We start from the raw sequence: 22,220 nt of genomic DNA, 5'->3' as shown, positions 1-22,220 counted from the left end.
TTTTTTTCTCCAATAGTATGAATCGATGCCCCCTTGTGGATAAACTAATTACTGCAAAAAACATTAAATGCGCACGTGCTACCAGTGCGAACAAGTAGGCGTGGTTACGAAAATCCAGAAGTGCGCATACACTTTTCGCGTATACGCTGACCCTCGCGTATGCGTAAAAAGTGAGCTATAGCTACTTTTGGCTTAAGGTGTCAAGCTCCAAAAAGGACCATCAAACCACCATAAAAATAGTTCATATGATTCATGATTTGTTATATTACAAATCTTCTAAAGTTAGTAGCTTTGTGTGAGGAGCGAAATTCAAGCCGATTCATTCATAATCGTTCCCTTTCCGGTGCTCTTCTGAATAAGATTGAAGAGCTAAAGCAGAGGAGAAGATTTCAGTGGAAATTTTACTAAAAATTGAAAATTTTGTCATCATTTACTCACTCTTATGTCATTCGAAACCTGTATGATTTTTTGTTCTTCTATAGAACTCAAAAGAAGATATTTACGGAAGAGGACTAGGGCCAAGCAATAATAAAAAAATAAAACCATCTCGAAATGTTGTTAAATTTCATGAAAAAAGTTGAAATAAAAGGTTGAGAATAAACTCATTAAATTACGAGAAAAAAACTCGTTAAATTTCAAGAAAAAAGTTGAGATAAAATGTTAAGAATAAACTCATTAAATTACGAGAAAAAACTCATTATATTTCAAGAAAAAAGTCGAGATAAAATGTTGAGAATAAAGTAATTAAATTACGAGAAAAAAGTCGTTAAATTACGAGAACAAATTCATTCAATTATGAGAAAAATTTCGTTAAATTTCAAGAAAAAAGTCAAGATAAAATGTTGAGAATAAACTCATTAAATTATTGAGAATAAAGTCATTAAATTACGAGAAAAAAGTCATTAAATTATGAGAACAAAAAAAATGAGTTTTTTTCTCGTAATTTAATGAGTTTATTCACAACATTTTATCTCGACTTTTTTCTCGAAATTTAAAGATTTTTTTCTCGAAATTTAACGATTTTTTTCTCGTAATTTAACGATTTTTTTCTCGTAATTTAACGAGTTTATACTCAACATTTTATCTCGACTTTTTTCTCGACATTTAACGAGTTTTTTCTCGAAATGTAACAACTTTTATCTCGAGATGGTTTTATTTTTTTATTATTGCTTGGCCCTAATCCTCTTCCGTAGATATTTCAAGGAATAATTAAACTATTTTTTTCTGTATTATAAGAGTGAAGGGGACCAAAATTCTCAGAAAAGAACATAAGCATAATGTGAAAACACAAACCTCAAAAGTCAACCATCTCAAACCTCACTGGTTCTTGACCAAATGTCATGATTTTGATGCTCATCTTGCATTATGTGACGTATTTTGTCTATGTGTGCGTTATTAACAAATGTTTTGGTTTGATATGAAACAGTTATATTTCTTATGTCTGTTTTTTTTTTTTTTTTTTTACTTAAAAAAAAAAAAAATCATAGAATGATTGTTTTCCTTCAGAAGAATATGTCAGTTGAGTTGTATGGATTAATTTCATGTTACCTTTATGTCCTTTTTGGAGCTTGAAAATTTTGCGTCTCATTACCATAATATGGACAAAAACAGTTAAATCATTCTTCAAGTCAGATTTGGAACAACATGAAAGTGAGTCAATTCCTTTCAATTTCGGTCTGTTTCTTACAGTTATGCATATGACCTTAAAAGATTTGAAATAGCATGCCCTGGTCACAATATGATTTCAATGTATGAAAAAGCAGCATGGATATTATACAAAATGTCTCCTTTGTATTTTACTGAAGATACTGAACAGCATCAGGGTGAGTAAACAATGACATAATTTTCATTTTTCATTTTTTAAATCATCTTTCCCTTATAGGTTATTGAAGTTCTTAATAAAAATCTGTTTTATTGCTGCTCCTTTTATGTCGTATTCTCATCCTTGAGCTTTTATATTGTGGAAAAAAGACAAATCTGTTTACCTTATTCACCCTCAAGAACTATACGAGCACTTGAGCTCATGAATGAATGTTGTGTTATTATATAGCCCAGTTTCGAGTAAAAGGCGCATGGAATGATGGCAGGAGGCAGGGTAGACAGCTGGAGTGACAGCCCTCCTCTGGCCCGCTCTCTCTGTCTGTCTCTCTCTCTCCACACACACACACACACACACACACACACACACACACACACACACACACACACACACACACATACACACACCCCTCCCTCCAGCAGCTGTTAGCAAAGGTGATAGAGGAGCGGTGATAACAGTAGAGGTTGTTAACAACCTGCATGCTGACACATTGAATTGGAAGAAGTCCCTCTCCTAAACCAACACACACAACCATTAACAACACCTCCTTCCAGAACAATGTAAAACATCTCTCTCTCATGAAGAGAAAAAAGAGAAAAATCTGGCTCCAGGAGAAATTCCTAACCAGTGACTTGCCAGAAAATTAAAATAATTTAAATTAGACAGCTATTTTGTGTATTATAAGTGGTTTAATTGTGGCTTTAAGTCATTGTTTAACTGGCATATCTGACATCAAATGCTACAATCTGATATCTGAGCAATATTATCTATTAGAACTTGCACTTGCTAACTATTCATAAATTATAAACGAGAAAAAACACAAATATAACATAATCAATTATATAATGACCCTTACACAAAAGTACTGTGTACTGTGTAAAAGTAATCACGTGGTAATTATTAATAGGCTACCATGGTACTGACGATATATACCAAATACAATGGTATTTACTTTGAAATTATTTTTAAAAATACGATGGTATTATTAAGGAACATGTCCATAAACATGCTATTAACATAGTACCATGTCCAAAACATGCTAGAAAGACACTTTTTGTTAGTATTATCACATGATCAAACATGAAGGCGTAGCCTAACACTCTTTCACGCGCGGGTAAAAAAAAACCTAATTAGACCAAAAAATAAGATTTTATCCAGATTTATTGTGTTAGGGTGGGGAGCATTAATTGAATGTCCCAAATTTCCTCCCACTCGCAGCAGGACAGTACAATAGCGAACAGACTGGGAGCATTTGTGCAACTCGACTCCATCTCCCTCCCTCCCTCTCTCGCGCTCCTCCTGGCCAAAACTGCTGTGCTCCTCTAGTGCGCTTCATTCAGATGGATAACTTCAGAAACATGGCTCTACCAAACACTTCACTTTTACTGTTTGTTCTTCAAATGTGCGCTGTTGCGTGGCAAGGTAAGACAAGTTCAGCTCATCTTTCCTTGCGGTGCTGTTTTTTTTTCTTTCTTTTTTTGTGGTTTGATTTTATGAGAAACTTTTGGAGCGTTTGAATGGGATGCATGCGGATGTTTTAGGATGCTGCAGTTATACTGTACCATTATTGTGTTTAAACTGCGGTGTTTAGAACGTTCTGTGTGTAATACAGTGATATCGACTGTTTAAAGTTACTTAGGCCACAACTGTAAAGCGTTTTTACCTTTTGGCTTTGTTATTCGCGTGAGAAAAGACTGAAGTTTGTCATCAAAACACACTGCACGTGAGCTCGTATACGTTCAGCTTGTTCAAACGTAGGCACTTTATACAACAAATACATAGCACTTCTTTGTACAGTAACGCAATATTACTTTTAAATAAGCAGAAGTAAAAATTAATTTTCATTTTCATATGCTGAATTTGCAGAAAACTGTTAAAACTGGCATGCCTTGATAGACAAACAGCAGGTGGACTAATTGCTTCAAAATGGTGTTTTTTTTTCCGTAAAACATCTTAAAATTGGCATTAAAAAAAAAAATTAATCTAATTACTCCATTTTATCTAGTAATGCAAAGTAAATATGTATTTAGCAAAGCAAATATTTAAAACGAAGGTTTCCTGTTAATAACTAGCCAATTTGCTGTTTCCTCTGGTGTTATTTTTATGACTAAAGTGGTACAGATCATGGGACTGGTTACAAATACAGGCTTTGTGTGTCTGTTCTCAGACACAGTCTGAGGAACTCTATTATAGGGCGCTCAAAAATGTGATGATATGAGATTTTCACTGTGATAAGTAAGCTGTTCACAATGTGCAATATTTGGCAGTATAATCATACGTTTGTAGACATAGAGCCTCAAAACAACCCTGATCATGCTTATATGTGTGCAAATTGCCCTGTAGGTCTCTTGTACATGACCTAGACGACTACCAAACCAGCCCTTCTCATTAGGGAACAGATGATGGACCCCCACTGCATAATCCTCTCCTTGTCCATCTATATCTATCCCCTGTTGTGTTGTCCGAGACATCCGACTACTTATTTTGTCCATCCTTTTACACTGTTTTTCACCCTCACCGCCTTTTCTCTTTCTCTCCCAATATATTTGTTCAATGCGGATCAGGACTCTCCTTTAATGGTTCATCAAAAGATTCTTAACAAGCCCCTTTCCTGTTACCTTCTGTTCATCCTTGTGTTAATAAGGTCCCTCCAGTTCCCCAGCAGATGAACCAAAGCTGTCTGTCCTGGGATTACTGAACACCCCGTTAGATAACTGCCCCTATGATTAAGAGGGGTCACCTTGATCCCTCAATGTGAGGGGGCTATTTTTCATCCAAGAACTTGACATTGAAAGTGACATCCTTGCAAATTATAGTGACTATGATGTGTATGATAGAATATATACTGAAAAAAAGCTTCGAAAAGTAAATTATTATTATTAAATTATTATTCATTTATTATTATTATTATTTTTTTTTTACCTTTTTGTGTAAATTGTCACACTAATATCCTGTTCATTTTAATTATCCATAAAAAACATTAAAGCAGTATCAAATTGTAGTTTAATATATAATTATATATTAATATATTATATATTAAAAGTGACCAATAATGCCCCTTTACAAGATGTAATACAAGTCTCTGGCATCCCCAGAATGTGTCTTAGAGTTTAAGCTCAAAATACCCCACAGATCATTTATTATAGCTTGTCAAATTTGCCCCTATTTAGGTGTGAGCAAAAACACGCCGTTTTTGTGTGTGCCCCTTTAATAGCAAATGAGCTGCTGCTCCTGGTCCCCTTTCTAGAAGAGGGTGGAGCTTTAACAGCTCGCGCTTTGGGTTGCTCAACAACAACAAAGCTGGAGAATCTCACACAGCCAAAATGACGATTGTCAGTAATGGTGTTCAGCCTTACATTGTTCAAACCGGAATCGGACACTGATGGAGAGACTCAAGCCCCGGGTATACTTCAGCCGTCCGTGCACCATCCACCGTTGCACACCCTGTCCGCGTGCAGCCCAAATTTCGAGACCGCGTGGACGTGCAACAGTGCATGCACAAGCAGGAAAGAACAGTCCACTAGGTGGCAATATGCACAGTACTGAGCACAATGTGCAGTCATCGAAGAAGAGTGATTCAAAAATAAGACGAATAAACTCAAAAGCATGCCTTCTCCATTGTTTTTGATTCCTGTTTTCTTGGTGGATCTTCTGAACTATGATGCAATGATGGAATTTCCCCTTTGGGGATTAATAAAGTAAATCAATCAACCAATCAATGCACTATTTTTCTTCTCCGATCCTGACCAGCGAATGTCCGTTTGATGACACGATGTCTGGTAATAGTGTAGAAAAAATTGCACTGCGCATGTGTTGAACTCGGTCATCTGCACGCATCCTTGGTTTAGCATACTTTGAAAGATGCGCGGACGCGACTGCACGCGTGACGCGTCCGGGCGCGGAAAGTGAAGTATACCCGGGGCTTCAGGAAGAAGTTACAAATAAGAATGCATCTGGACATTTCTGAATGGTTAGTGGATAAATGTATGTAGTTGCTGTGGAGTTGATTCAAATCATCAAAAAGCATGTGGCGTCATTTTAATCTTTTGTGCAAATCCAGCATTGAATTGACCCTTGTTTGTGAAGCAGTTCAGCGTAAAATGATGGCATGGTAACAGCACGGCCTCACCCCCTTTGTTGTGTGTTCCCGAGGCAGGGTTTATGTAAATTTTTGGGTTTATGATGTCACCAACCTGGGAAGAAGCTCACTGTTGTCCATACCAGTCGTTTGTTGTGGTCCCTAAAAAGTGTTTTCTGTAAAAGAAAATATCTCCGTTTGCATTGAAACTTTGAGCATCGTCACTTTGCAGATGTTTATGCTCAAACAGCAACATTACACTCTAACTAAAGTTAAAAAAGTGAAATCATAATCAAGGACCCCTTTAATATTACACATACATATATATATATATATATATATATATATATATATATATATATATATATATATATATAATATAATATAATATAATATAATATAATATAATATATATATATATATATATATATATATATATACAAACAACCCAATATGAAAACAGTATCAGATAGTAATATCATATTATTAATATTAATTTTATTTTATTTTTAATAATATTATTGTTATCATTCATGAAACTAACCAACATATTGGGCTATTTTCATGGCCACAGCAAAAGACAATGAGACATATCTTCATATCAAGGCCCTGTCAATCAAAAGTGAAAACCGGAGCTTGAGTGAAAAATCCTAATATAGGACATCCGCCAAAATATGCATTTTTTATCCCAGATGTCCGTACTCATTCCCTTAAGTTCGTATGAGCTGCATTGTGTGCCAGCAACAAAGATGCCTTGCCTTACACTTCCTGCTTCCCATAGCAGCCCATGACCCACAGTAGAGGCGATATACAATTGAGTGGCTGTTTCTGGTTTGAGGGGGTTTCTATGCTCACAATCTTGGGTTGAGCCCCTGTCTGTCACTCTTGACAGCGAATGTCATGTAAAAGCCTGTGGGCTTATTGTTTTGGCCTGGCAGAAGGTGGAAATCAGTGAAGACCTCTATAAGGATAATCTGCATTGTTGTTTTGCTTTTCAGCTTCAGTGAGCAACAACATGTGGATTAGATCCTTACATAATTGGGTTTAAACTGTCATTATTTGCAACTATGTCGTGCTGAGTATTGTTTTGATCCAAAGTTTATGCACAGTTATGTGTAATGTAAACAATGCAATATGAAACATCACTGATGTATATTGAATCTGACTGATGGGAAGGTTCATCTTGAGTTTAAGAGTTAATCTTCACTCTAATCCAATCACACTGAGCCTTTAATGACTCTTACCAGCAGGGGGCAGCAAGAAGGCAATTACCTGAACAAAACTAAACACTTGTGTTATTGATTTTTAAATGTGTATGCATACAACAAATAAGCATTGCATTTGTAGAATGTCTGTTTGATTCCATGCTACAAGTCTTGTTTCTTTTAGTACATCATTATCTCATATTCACATTTACTGCACTATTAATGCACATATTTACCTTTTGTGGTTTAGTTTGAAGTATGCAGTGCTAATTCGTAGTGTATAGCTAGCTGTAGATTATATATCTTGTCAGTATCACCTTTATACCATTAGTCAAAAAGATATTAATGTGTATTTTGGATTAACTCATCTAGTTTCCTTTACCTTAGTCCTTAAAGGTGCCCTAGAACCTTTTTTAAAAGATGTAATATAAGTCTAAGGTGTCCAATGAAAGATGTCTGTGAAGTTTCAGCTCAAAATACCCCATAGATTTTTTTTTAAATACATTTTTTTAACTGCCTATTTTGGGGCATAATTAGAAATGAGCCGATTCAGGGTGTGTGGCCCTTTAAATCTGGTGCTCCACGCCCCAAGAGCTCGCGCTTGCCTTTAACAACATAAAAAAAGTTCAAACAGCTAATATAACCCTCAAAATGGATCTTTACAAAGTGTTCGTCATGCAGCATGTCTAATCGCTTAAGTATAGTGTTTATTTCGATGTTTACATTGATTCTGAATGAATTTGAGGCTGTGCTCCGTGGCTAACGGCTAATGCTACACTGTTGGAGAGATTTGTAAAGAATGAAGTTGTGTTTATGAATTATACAGACTGCAAGTGTTTAAAAATGAAAATAGCGATGGCTCTTGTCTCCGTGAATACAGTAAGAAACGATGGTAACTTTAACCACATTTAACAGTACATTAGCAACATGCTAACGAAACATTTAGAAAGACAATTTACAAATATCACTAAAAATATCATGTTATCATGAATCATGTCAGTTATTATTGCTCCATCTGCCATTTTTGCTATTGTCCTTGCTTGTTTACCTAGTCTGTTGATTCAGCTGTGTACAGATCCAGACGTTCTGCCCTTGTCTAATGCCTCTCATAATGTTGGGAACATGGGCTGGCAAATGAAAATATTGGGGGCGTACATATTAATGATCCTGACTGTTACGTAACAGTCGGTGTTATGTTGAGATTCGCCTGTTCTTCAGAGGTCTTTTAAACAAATGAGATTTATATAAGAAGGAGGAAACAATGGAGTTTGAGACTCACTGTATGTCTTTTCCATGTACTGAACTCTTGTTATTCAACTATGCCGAGGTAAATTCAATTTTTGAATCTAAGTCAGATAATTTCTTCCTCAAGAAAGTTTTTGGGCGGGACTTAGTTCTTGTTGATTGGTTGAGGCGGATCTGAACGCAAGCTTGCAGTCAACTGTAAGAAAGGGGCAGGGTTTAAGCAGACTATTTTTTTTAGGTGACTGTAAATACATTTCTAATCCTAAAGATTTCTATTTCAAATAAATGCTGTCCTTAGTCAAAGAATCCTGAAAAAAAGTAATAATATAATATAATAAATAATATAATAAGGAATGTTGCTTGAGCAGCCAATTAGCATAATAGAATGATTTCTGAAGGATCATGTGACACTGAAGACGGGCGTAATGATGCTGAAAATTCAGCTTTGCCATCACAGGAATAAATTACATTTAGTCAAATAGAAAACAGTTATTTTACATTGTAATATTATTTCCCAATATTACAGTTTTTACTTAACATTTAAAAAAATCAGACGCCAAACTTTTGAACGGTCAGTATTATACAAATAGAATGGGAGTACATAAAAAGTACTTGGATGCATCCAATCCAACACTAATGAGTCATTCATATGGTATTTGTACAGTTTACCCTGTTGTAAACCACAAAAATACACAGTATATGAAAGGTCAGGCAGTAACTATGGTGACCATTTCACGCATAATGAAATATTTACACCTGTTAACAAAAGATTCTTCCCATCAAATCCACTAGACACTTTGGTTCTCATTCAAAGAACAGCCCTTTACTTTCAAACATAATTCAGTATTAGATCTCTTTTGATCACATCCCTGAAGTCAAGGTTTTGATCCTTATGCTTAGATTTCCCTAAAGTGATGAGCTCAGACAGGCTAGACGACAGCACCGCGGGGCGATCCTTGAAGTCACCCACTTTGAGTTCAGACAAAACAATGGCGTGAGATTCCTCAGTTAAATGCTGTATCTATCGGTAGGAAGCAGAATGGGGGATGGTAGTTGGAGATGTGCACGCCTAAGATCCACAGGTGAGTTTACGGGGTTAGATCACTATCTGATAGAGATTGCTCTTATCAAAGCCTTTTGTGGCTTACTAATTGTGTTGTTGACAAGAAAAGGCTCTGTGTTTGTCATCTAGTCTTCATCTGAGATGTATTTGAACAAGGGGATACCTTAAAAGCACTGACTGTTTCAAGAATGAAGAAAACTGTGTCATTTTGTGAAGGAATCCAGCTCGGCTCAGTCTGGCTGCTCTACATTTTTTGTTGGCTTACATTTTACAATATTAGTGTGGTCTGGGAAATGTGTCAAACTTGCTGTGGCCATGAGGCCGTCGGAGCTGCCAGCGTGTCTTATGTTACTTTATTCAATGATCTGTGGAGATTCTTGTATTTTCAGGGAAGTTCTGAGTGGCACAATCTGCCATCGTAGCAACATTTTGATCCAACTAAAGAATAAATGTGTAAAACCCTGGGCTTACTTGGGATATAGTGATGGCATGTTTATCAAAGTCAGATGTGGAGACTGACCACATTAATGAAGCGTGAGAATGAATAACAATCATCCAAGTGCAACGAAGGGGGTGAAGAATTTACGGTGGACGGATGCCAGCTCTTTTTGCCCCTCTCCCTCACTTTCTCACAGACTGTTTTTTTGTTTAATTTTAGAAAGCTGTAAAAGGAATCCAAAATTAGATTTGTCACACTAAAATTGTCCCAATTTTTTTCTTACAGTCTATTCAATAATAAAAGAGCAATTACTCTTAAAGGGTTAGTTCACCCAATAATGAAAATGCTGTCATTAAAGGGTTACTTCAGGATTTAGCATTAAGCTTTGTATTAGTAGAATACCACTAGTATTTTCGAATTAGCGTGCTTTCCCCCTTCATATCAGCCCGAGATGAGAGATTTATGCATTTTTATTCTGTAAAAAAGCCTCCAATGACGCAAAAATCGTCATTTTGCGTCATCGGAGGCTTTTTTGGCCAGAGGCTTAAAACTACAGCCAGTAATAGCAAGTAGTTCCGCATTTTTTCACCACGGCCATACATATGCGCGTTTGAGGTTACTCACGGACATAGATCAGGCCAGGCTGTTCGTCCTCTGGGAAAGTGAATATAGATCGTATCGCGGTGTCCTTCAGAATGGTTCTCTTCATTGCAAAGATATTTGGTTCGTAGTCCTCGTGCTTGAAATGGAGACTACATATTCTGCGTTTTTTTAGGTTTTCTATAACGGTGTCATCTCCAAACTTTGGGTGTTTGATGGCCCGCAGTCACTGTTTACATCGCTCCAAATCTTTAACTTAATCGGAAAATGATGGAAACTTACTTGTCCTTTCCTGGTTTTGGGTGTACATCCAAACAAACAAAGCAATTTAGCACCATTTCGCTGTAAATGTATGAGCTAACTCATGATTTATTTGTTTGAATTTTCCTGAATGCCGCCTGTAACCGATAGGCGTGGTTTGGCCGTGGCCTCGCAAGGGCAGCAAAACAAGTGCATTCTGGGAGTTGTTGTCTTTCATCCACATTAGTCAAAAATACATTTTCTGCATTTTCTCAGTCTAGAAAGCTCCAAATTCAAAAATAATTTCACATTTCTACTACATAAATGACCAATTTTAAATACACATTCATCTTTCCAGGGGTGAAGTACCCCTTTAACTAATCACCCTTATATCGTTTGAATGACCTTCGTTCATCTTCAGATCACAAATTAAGATATTTTTGATGAAATCCGAGAGCTCTCACTTCTCCATAGACAGCAATTTAACTACAACTTTCAAAGCCCAGAAAGGTAGTAAAGGCATCATTAAAATAGTCCATGTGACTACATTGGTTCAACCTAAATTTTATGAAGCGATGAGAATACTTTTTTGCACAAAAACAAAACAAAAATAACGACTTTAATTCAACAATTTCTTATTTTCCGTGTCAGTCTCCTACGTTGTTGAGGTTGTATAGACAGCACAGAGCTTCCGTATACGTCAGAACGCCGACTCATTATTGGCCGGCTCCTGTGTCAGCATCACACGCATGCGTCGTGCTGCTCACGTGTACAGCGTCGGCCAATACTGAGCCGGCGTTCTGACGTAGAAACTTGAAGCACTGCATGTAAACAGCGTAGGAGAATGACAGAAGAGAAGATATTGTTGAATAAAGTAATTATTTTTGTTTTGTTTTTGCACACAAAAAGTATTCTCGTCACTTCAGAACATTAAGGTTGAACAACTGTAGCCACATGGACTATTTTAATGATGTCTTTACTACCTTTCTGGGCCTTGAAAGTGGTAATTAAATTGCTGTCTATGGAGGGGTCAGAGAGCTCTCGGATTTCATTAAAAAATATCTTAATTTGTGTTCTGAAAATGAACAAAGTGTGGAACGACATGAGGGTGAGTACTTAATGACAGAATTTTCATTTTTGGTTGAACTAACCCTTTAAAGACACAGTTTATCTGAAAATTAAACTTACACATACTAATTTATTTGACTTACTTAATTTTGTTGGAACTGTCACACATTTTGCTGAATGTCCCGGCTGCTGCTTTACATAAAATGAAAGTGAATGAGGACGGATGACATCAAGCTCCAGAAACAAGAAGTGGGTCATATGACTTGTCTATATGTCTATAACTGAAAATTATGGACACGTTGGGATGAAAATCACTACTGAAAATGATTGTTTTAAATTACACTTTTTTTCGGATTTTCTAAACAAATTGTAAAATTATAATATTTGTCTAAATTATTACATTAATTATTACATATAATTTGTGACTTAATATACGGAACAAGTGATATGGATGCTTATGTTTCCCATATGATGTTTTTTTGGGCAAAATTTCTACACTAACATTCAAAATTTTCAGTCAGTACGATCTTTACATTTGTTCTGCAATGCATTAAACTGATCAAAACTGACAGTAAAAATATTAATGCTTACAAAAAGTTGAATTAAAAAAAAATCTGTTGTTTTGGACTTTCTAAATCATGGCTTCCACAAAAATATTTAGCAGCACAACTGTTTTCTACACTGATAATAATTAGAAATGTTTAAAAAAAAACAAACACAAAAAACATTAAAACTTCTGATGGTAGTGCATATGATTGAGTAGATTAATTTCTAGGTGAGCTATCCCTTTGACATTGAAATATGTAATTATTAGACTGCTGACTAATACTTTCTCTATTCCTTTATTTGACATGGAAGGTACAAGGACATTAAAATTTTTCCCTCAATACCATTCATAAATAATCTCTTTTTGGATCAATAGCAATTATACGCTTCATGCAACAGTGTTAAGGACACAGCTGTAGACAGTTTTTCTAATGCCATTAAAATAAAATGGGATATACATAGTATGTTCTGATAAAAGGCTTAATTTTGCAGACCATGTCCCTTGTGATTCTTTGGCTTTATCTCATTATTATTCTCCAGACTTATAACCAGCTTAGCGCACCCTTCCAAAATGCACTATTTAATTGGTTGAACGCAGCCCGTCACTTTTGGAGAGCCCCATCTGTGGGACACGTCACTGGCCAGGAACCGATTCGGGATCTGGCAGAAATCCTCACAATGCGAGGGGGATTTCGGAAGTCCTCGGATAATGTTTTCTCCAAAATCTCCCTCTAAATCACTGCCTCTCACTCCCCCCCCCCCCCCAAACCTGTCCGTCTTTATCGCTTTCCATCTCTCTTTCTCTCTCTGTTTACCGTAAAATCTGCAGACAGCTGCAAACACCTGGTGGCCAACTCATTTTTGAGGAGGCAGATGTGGATATTTTTTTCTAGATGTGTGTGCATGCGTGTGAGTTAGTAGGTTGCTCATGTTACAGAAATCATACACCACAATAGTAGCACCTCCAGTCTTGCTGTCTACCCCCATCCCCCATGGTCTTGGATGCCTCCTCCCACATCTCCCTCATGCTCACATGCCCTTCACTCAGGCTTGGCTGCCGGCCCATTCGGAGGGAGCCAAGGGCTTCAGGCCCTTAATATGTTTTACTTTCTCCAAAATCTTTATTGATTTTTGCAGACATACCTGCAGTTGCTGTGTTTGTGTTTCAGGTGGTTGCAAGGTCTTTCTCAGTGGCCAAGTCCTGCCAAATAACCTGAAGACTGTTTACTTTTGAGTAATGTTATTAGTTAACTTGATTTTTGTATTTTTGGAAGAAACTGTGAGTGGGGTTTTGCCAGGGCATTGTTAAGCCGTTACTAAGGTGTCTTCAGTGTTTTTTTTTTTTTTATATGTTTAATATTTTGCTTGCCTTAAAGGGACAGTCAACCCCCAAAATGAAAATTCTGTCATCATTTACTCACTTTTTTGTCCATATAATTTCAGTGGGAACCAAAACTATTTAGATGTCATTTTTGGGTCCTTTAAGAAGAACCACCTATGAATGTTTCCAAACATACTGTCATATGTATGTTGGTTTCAATGTGTTTAAATTTGGTTTAGTTCTAGTTCCTTTTTCCTCACTTGTGTGTTTAAGCCCTTGGTTTTGGTCAGTTCCTTGTCTAGTGTTAATGTTGTGTTAGAGTGTGTAGTAGTGTTGTCACAATACTGGAATTTCCAACTTCGATACTATACCATGAAAAAATATCGATATTCAATACCATTTTCAATACCACTGGGAAAATTGCCATATATACCGCCATAATGATAATTTGTTTTTATCTCATATTTTTTGGATAATTTGAGTAATTTTGTTTTAATAGCTTACACACAGACACAGCGCATATTTGTATCACTGAACTACATTTACAAAAAAAGATGAGAAGTAAACAATCAGTAATAAAATAAGAACAAATAAACAAATTGTAACAATAGCACAAATAAATACAATAGAATAAAGAGACAAATGACAAACATGGCTTTAAGTTTTTCAGTTGGGTCTAAAAGTAGTATTCAGCAAAGAAATGAAAGTAATCAAAGTAATGTAAAATAACACTGTATGGTTTTCATTGAAAAAATTAAATGCAGATTAATGCTTACAATTAAAGTTACAAAAGTTACTCAGTCAAGAGCAGGGAGAGATTTTCTCTTCGTCTTTTGTTCTTTGATTAACATGACAGACAGCAGCAGGTTTGTTAGGCTGCTATCACTTTAAGAGCTTATGCATGAATCCTGTGTATACTGTTACACAATATGTGTTTTCTCTCAACTATTTACGTTACAAAATTGACTTTATTTACCTGAATACTCGCTAAGACGGGCATTTTGACACAATTTTGTATGTATTTGACCGTTTAAGTGCAATAAGTCAAAAAAAAAAAAAAGCCTGCGGGAATGACTAAAATTATGCTCAATACAAGCACTATTCAACTGGAGCGAATGAGACAAGTTAGTGATGAATTAAAAAATAAATTATAAATGCTATTTATGCATAAAACGACCTGAATACACATAATCTATGATGAGCATTGTTTAAATTTGAGCATTAAAATTTATTTTGGTATTCATATAAATATGAAAATTGTCAGGGTGATATATCTGTCCTTATATTATAATAATGAAGAAAAATTTCTCATTTATAAATGAAATTCTTAAAGAAAACCTTAAGTAGTTTGGCAAACATTGCAGAAAAAATAAATAAATAAAACGATGAGAATTTTATTTAAAAAATTAAGTAGTAAAAACTTGAGTTTTTTTTTGTTGTAAATTTTATTTAAGCAGGTTTTTTGTATACACAAGTGCACATAGTGCAGACTAAAAAGGCAGTGAATTAGTACATGTGTTTTAAACTGGATTTTTAAAATACTTTTCTTTATTGTGGACACCCTTAATTTCTTCTGAAACAAATATTTTGCAGTTCTGTTTGGTGCTTTTAGCGTGGCAGAAATGACACACCTTTAAATATACTAGATATGTCATCATAAGCTCTTCAGGTGTTAGTGGCATGTGATCCTGCACACGTCCTATTATGTGGTTGAATGGCACAAGATGTATTTCAGTGCTTTTTGAAATTTGATCAAGACATATGTCATCTTGTGTCTCTATACGAGTATCTTTCTTGACAAAAGAGCTGTCGAGACATTCATTGTGCTCTTCTGCTGGTTACTGAAGGCAAAAATTCCTCCAGAAGCACCACACCCTTCACATCTCTTTATCCTCCAGCATGTTTTACTCTGTTACCATCTTGTCCATACTTTCTTCTTTCTTTCCTTTTCATTTATAAAAAAAGTAATTTCATTATTAAGAAATATGCAGGAATGCAAACTTTACAGCAGAAAAAAATTAAAAGAATATAAAAATAGTCCACAAAATATGGAACATTTGAACTTATCTTCGAATAAAAGAAACTAAACAAAACTCCATTTTAAATGTGAAGTCTTGTTTTTTTTTGTCCAGTTTTTCAAGAATTTTCACCTTTTGTTATACAGTATTTTTAAAGAATATTTATTTTAGAGCATCACTAATAATGTGTTATTTTTTTGATGAGTACACAGTCTGATAAATATCATGGTGGTAAAGGTTAGCGCTCCCTTATTTCAGTCAAATCAGTGAAACAGAAGTAAACAGAATGTTCTTCATCTTTGAAATGTCATCCAGAACCACATGAACAGTTTGCCCTTTCTCTCCTAGAGATGCATCTTGTTGGAGTTGGCTTTTGGAGGGTGTGCAGGGGCTCAAAAGTAGGCTATAGTTTCTTCCATCAAAAATATCAACACGGCTGTTCCCTGTCTGGGATAAACTGCTCTTTTCTGATCAGAACATTGCCATATTGAAAGCCCAGATGCTCTACAGCAGTGCAATGATTCATGCTCAGCGCCTCATATTCAAACTCTTAACAAAATACTGTAGAAGAAACTGTATAACTGATCAGAGATCTGTTGAAGGGGTAATATCACCCAACACCCACAGTGGTGGGCACTGAGCCAACATCCTGCCATCAGCAGTCCTCTTTTCATTCTTTCTCATACTCCCCGTAGATCTGATAATCAAGCATAGTGGGTTGATACTGGCAGATCCAGTACCTAGATATGAGTGTGTGCATATGCACATGCATATTCAATAATGTACTCCCACAATTCATAGCCCCACTCAAACCCTGCTGTTGTGCTAATGCAGGTCTTTGTAGTTACTCTCAGCTGGGAATATGACTGGTAATGAAGGCCTGTATGTAATATGGTGCCATTGGACTGTAATTTATAGACATTCTTCAGGAACAGAGTCATTAAGTAAAGCCCATAGCAAAGATTGCCATAGCCATTGTGTTGTGAGTTTTGATATAGTGATTGTATATTCACAAATCTGTAACAAATCTGTAAAACAAATTTTTTTACATTCTATTGTAAAGTTTAAAGCTAAAACATTTAATTTCCATCAGTAATTGGTTGGGCAAACTAGTAGTTTCATCCAAATGTAACATTCATTCATTTTTGTATGAACCCTGAACTTTGCAATCTTATTCACATATTTATTTACATATGCATTACATGTATTCTACACAAAACTTCACTGCAGTGCCCACTCGCCACTGTTAGAATGACACGCTAAATTACATAATTTAAAATGTATGTATGTATGTATGTATATATATATATATATATATATATATATATATATATACAATGTAAACCCTAACACTCAAAATACTTAATTGGTTTGAGTCGGGCAAACTTAAATTGAACAAATTAATTCAGTTAAATTAACTGTTATGAGTATTTAGAACTTTCTTTTTCTTTTGAGTTTACAGAACTGATATATTTTAAGTAAACTGAACTGTTTCATTGTTTTGAGCTGTATGAACTCATTTTTTTTTAATTTAGACAAACTTTAGTAAGTAAGATTTAGTAGTGATTTAGTAGACAAACTTAAGTTTAACTGAAACTGGGCCCGGATTTCTATCCCATCATGCTTTGCCCGTGACACTCGAAAGGAAGAGTAAATGCTAAAATTAAGTGTTATATAATGTTTTTTGTACAATATTAATGGTAAGGGAGATTTAGGCCCAATCCCAATTCTATTTTATACCCCTTCCCCTTGAAACAGTGTCAAGGGGTAGGGCTGAAAATATTCCTCTAAGAAATGGGACACCACTACTAGACCGTTACACGTCATCATAAGTCGTCGCTAGCTCCTACGTCATAGATGTGCCGATGTTTATCACACACTTCTAAGATGCCATCGATAGCTGTAGTGATCTCTGTTGCTTGGGCGACAGCTATTCTGCACGAAAACGTATGAGCCTGCGTGTTTCCTCAGGAGTCCCTGGTTGATACAGAACATACAATACTGATGAATAAGCACGCAAACTGAATGCACTTTTTGTTTATATTATGTAACGTACACGTATTTATGGACGTAACCACAACAAAACAATACATTAATCAGGCAAGCGGCAAAAAGACAAGTTAGCTGCCACCGGATTTGAATTTATGTTGTCAAATCAACGCGGGTTTTAATAAAATATAAAAAAATATGTTGTGGAACTATCATGAAGTAAAAAACATTAGCGAACTTTTTTCATAGTGATTTTAACTAGTTTTTTTTCGGAGAACATAACCGTATACATGAACACAAGATTAAAGGCAACATAAAACAAGTGATTATTTATTACTAAAATACTGTTTACCGTAAAAAAATACTGTTTATGGGTCTCTCTGCTCGCTCGGTTGGCCATATTGGAAATTTATCATACCCCTTCGTCTGAAGTGTGGTCCCGAAAAATCTTTGTTTGAAGGGCTACCTGGCCCTTCCCCCTACCCCTTCAACCAAATAAGAACTGGGACACCCCTACCCCTTCACGTGAACGCGCGAAACAAAGGGGAAGGGGAAAGGGGAAGGGGTAGAATTGGGATTGGGCCTTAGTAGTGATTAATGTTTTACTTTGCTAATTTAGAAGAGTTTCTGTTAATGTGGGTGTTTGGAGAGTAACCATCATGATGACAAATGGTGAATGTGGCTTGGTTTGAGAGCAGGTAAGTTACATGTTTTAAGTTGCTTTACACATTCAGTAAGTGTTATACCATGCTCTTGCTAACATGTTAGAAAATTAGCAAGTTAGCATTTTTCAAATTTTCTTATTAGGGTTTACATTGAAATAAATAACGTACTCGGTTACTAACGTAACCTCGGTTCCCTGAGATACGGAACGAGTACTGCGTATGGGGAAAGGTCTCCCTTTTTCCCCGCTGCTGAAGCCTTTTTCAATAACGCAGTGTAACTGCACCGTCATTGGTTCACTCATAGACAAGTTGTTGAACCAATGACGGCGCGGCATAGCTGCGCGGCCTATGGCGACAAAGCGCGCGAATATTCCCGCCGAAATGGGCGGGGTTAAGGGCTATATAAGCAGGCGTTTCGCCATAGGATTTCAGTGTCATTCGACTGAAGCGACGACCCTGAGCCGCAGCCTCGTGGCACGGCAAGTATCGCAGTACTCGTTCCGTATCTCAGGGAACCGAGGTTACGTTAGTAACCGAGTACGTTTCCCTTTCGATACTTCACTCGTACTGCGTATGGGGAACGAATTCAACCACGCCGTGCCACGGCTGGGAACGATATAGCTTGGAAGCTTGGACACCTGAGAGGGGGCCCAAGAGACAAGCGAGAGGGCAAGCCCTTACCGAACCCTTGCGTTACACTTAGAGGAAATTTATTTCCATGATAGCGTGAGGCGGAGCTCATCTGAGGCCGCTAATCACACTGAAAGGACTCGAGCCTGTAAGGTCGGGACATCGAGATGGTAAAACCTGACAAAGGTGGACGGCGAAGACCAGCCGGCCGCCACACAGATGTCTTGGATGGAAACTCCGTTGGACCAAGCCCATGAGGAGGCCATCCTCTAGTGGAGGGGGCTCTGACTCCTATGGGGCATTTGGCTCCCAGTGAGGAGTAGCACAGCGTAATAGCGTCCACTATCCAACGAGAAATGCGCTGTTTTGAGACCGGAGATCCTTTGGTGCGGCCTCCAAAACAGACAAAGAGCTGATCTGACTGTCTGAAAGACTGCGATCGCTCTATGTAGGTCCTCAATGCCCTGACAGGGCAGAGTAACTCCAGCCCTTGCTCTTCCGTCGAAGGGGGCAGAGCAGAGAGCGAGATGACCTGAGCTCTAAACGGCGTTGAGAGCACCTTAGGGACGTAGCCATGCCTGGGTTTCAGAACGACCTTAGAGTCTCCAGGCCCGACTTCGAGGCATGCAGGGCTCACAGAGAGGGCCTGCAAATCGCCAACACGCTTAACCGAGGCCAGTGCTAACAGCAAGGCGGTTTTTAGCGTCAATGGCCTGAGGTCGACTGAGCCCATTGGTTCAAATGGGGCTCCTTTTAAGGCCCTGAGGACCAAAGACAGGTCCCAGGAGGGAACGGTGAGGGGGCGAGGAGGATTCAATCGCCTAGCGCCCCTCAGGAAACGGATGACAAGTCCGTTTCGTCCCACTGATTGGCCAGCAATAGGAGCATGGAACGCTGCAATGGCTGCTACGTAAACCTTGAGCGTGGAAGGGGTGCGCCCCATTTCCAAGCGTTCTTGGAGGAAAGACAGTATAGAAGATACGTCACTCTCCATTGGGTCTATGTTGCGTGACGAACACCAGTCAGCAAAGACCGACCATTTCTGGTCGTAGAGGCGTCTCGTGGACGGCGCTCTAGCCTGAGAAATGGTATTTAGGACGTCCCTGGGGAGGTTAGTAGGCTCCCATCGAGGGACCAGAGGTGCAGAGCCCAGAGCTCCGGCTGTGGGTGCCAGATTGCCCTGTTCGCCTGAGAGAGGAGGTCCCGTCTCAGGGGATCGGCCACGGGGCTCTCAGAGAGAGCTTGAACAGCTCCGAGGACCAAATCTGGTTCCTCCAGAGCGGGGCCACTAGAAGGACTCTGTGTTGGTCTTCTCTGATGCGCCTGATGACCTGAGGGATCAGGGCGATCGGAGGAAAAGCGTAAAGGAGCGTGCTGGGCCATGAATGGGCCAGAGCGTCGACCTCCTTCGAGAAAAATGTTGGGCAATGAGAGTTGTCTTCTGAGGCGAAGAGGTCTATCTTTGCCTTCCCGAAGAGCTCCCAAATCCTGAGGACAACCTGGGGATGGAGCGTCCACTCGTCGGAGGGGACGTTGCTCCGTGACAGCATATCTGCACCCAGATTGTTCCTGCCAGGAACATGAGTCGCTCTGAGCGACTGAAGCCTCGGAAGAGCCCATTCCAGTAGACGTTTCGCCAGAGCGCATAAGCGGCTGGACGAGAGACCGCCCTGGTGGTTTAAATATGACACCACTGTCATACTGTCCGATTGGACTAGAACGTGACGCCCTGTCAAATGAGCCTGAAAGAACTGAAGGGCCTTCATCACTGCTAGCATCTCTAGACAGTTGATGTGCAGAAGGCTTTCCTCTTGGCTCCATGAGCCGAAGGCCGGTCTGCCGTCGCACACAGCGCCCCAACCCGAGTTGGAGGCGTCTGTTGCTAGCACCGTCCTTCGTGAGACCGCCTGTAAGGGCACTCCGCGCTTGAACCATACAGGGTTCGTCCAAGGTTTCAGGGCTAGAAGACAGGCCTGATTGACCTTGAGGCGAAGGCGGCCGTGCCGCCAAGCGCTGGGAGGAACCCGGAACTTCAACCAGTACTGAAGAGGCCGCATCCGAAGAAGGCCGAGCTGTAGTACCGGAGAGGCGGAAGCCATTAGCCCTAGCAGCCTCTGAAAAACTTCAGAGGGAGGCAGGCTCTGTTCTTGACTGAGGCTGTGAGCTGCTGAATCGTCAGAGCGCGCTCTGGCGAGACTACTGCCGTCATATGGACTGAGTCGAAAACTGCTCCCAGAAACGATATTCGTTGAGTGGGGCACAGCAAGCTCTTGGTTGCGTTGACCCTGAGACCCAGGCATTGTAAATGGCTGAGGAGCACGGATCTGTGGTGTTCCAGCTCGACTCGCGAACGGGCTAGAATGAGCCAGTCGTCGAGATAATTCAGGACTCGGATTCCCGCCTGTCTGAGAGGGGAAAGTGCCGCGTCCATGCACTTGGTGAAAGTGCGAGGAGCCGGAGACAGCCCGAGGGGCAGGACCGTATATTGGTATGCCACTCCCTCGTATGCGAATCTCAAGAATCGTCTGTGACGAGGGGCTATCTGGATGTGAAAATACGCATCCTTCAGGTCCAGCGAGCCGAACCAGTCCTCGGGGCAGATGTGCGCGAGGATCTGTTTCAGTGTCAGCATTTTGAACTTCCGTCTCATGAGGGAATGATTCAAAAGTCTGAGATCCAGGATGGGTCTGAGACCACCATCTTTCTTGGGGACCAGAAAATAGCGGCTGTAGAAGCCTGACTTGCTTTCCGCGGGGGGAACTATTTCCACAGCTCCTTTTCTTAGCAACGTCATGACTTCGGCTCGGAGGACATGGGCGTCGTCCGGATTGACCAAAGTTTGAAGCACCCCGCCGAAGCGAGGGGGCCGGCGTGCAAACTGGAGCGAGTAACCCTGAGTTACGATCCCCATGACCCAATCTGACACATCGGGGATGGCCTGCCAAGCCTCGGCCCGAGTGGCAAGGGGTTGAATGATATCGTGTGACAGACCGCCGCTGAGGGGGTTGTACACCGAGAGTAGCGGAAGAGGAAATTTGCTCTCTTTTAGATGATATAAAAATTTGTTCGCCGTGAAAACGGCGTTTGGAGTGGGCGCAACAGTTGTGGGCCCAGTTGTCACTTGAAACATGTTTCCCACGCCCGGATTTAAAACGAGGCGGAGAGGGGAAAATGTTCGTGGGAGCTTTTGGGGTGGTCCAGTCGTGACGGGACGATTCCCCATCCTCTTCCTTCCTGGCAGATCAGGATGACTTCGGAGGCACCGGGTCCAGCACAATCTTGGGCCGGGGTCCC

At 39.1% G+C, this 22,220-nt stretch overlaps 1 protein-coding gene across 1 annotated transcript in view; it reads left to right on the top strand.

The window, feature by feature from the left end:
* Positions 1–3,176: 3,176 nt before the first annotated feature.
* The window catches only part of mcama (melanoma cell adhesion molecule a), a 73,066-nt gene continuing 54,022 nt past the window's right edge, over positions 3,177–22,220 (top strand). Inside the window, exon 1 of the mRNA XM_067407019.1 lies at positions 3,177–3,241. Coding sequence (XP_067263120.1) covers positions 3,178–3,241 — 64 coding nt within the window. The 5' untranslated portion in view covers position 3,177. The remainder of the gene's footprint in view (positions 3,242–22,220) is intronic.

The sequence above is a fragment of the Chanodichthys erythropterus genome, chromosome 13 (assembly GCF_024489055.1).
Source record: "Chanodichthys erythropterus isolate Z2021 chromosome 13, ASM2448905v1, whole genome shotgun sequence".
Lineage (NCBI taxonomy): Eukaryota > Metazoa > Chordata > Actinopteri > Cypriniformes > Xenocyprididae > Chanodichthys > Chanodichthys erythropterus.
The sequence above is the reverse complement of the archived record's forward strand: the minus strand, read 5'-3'. Positions and strand labels throughout refer to the sequence as shown.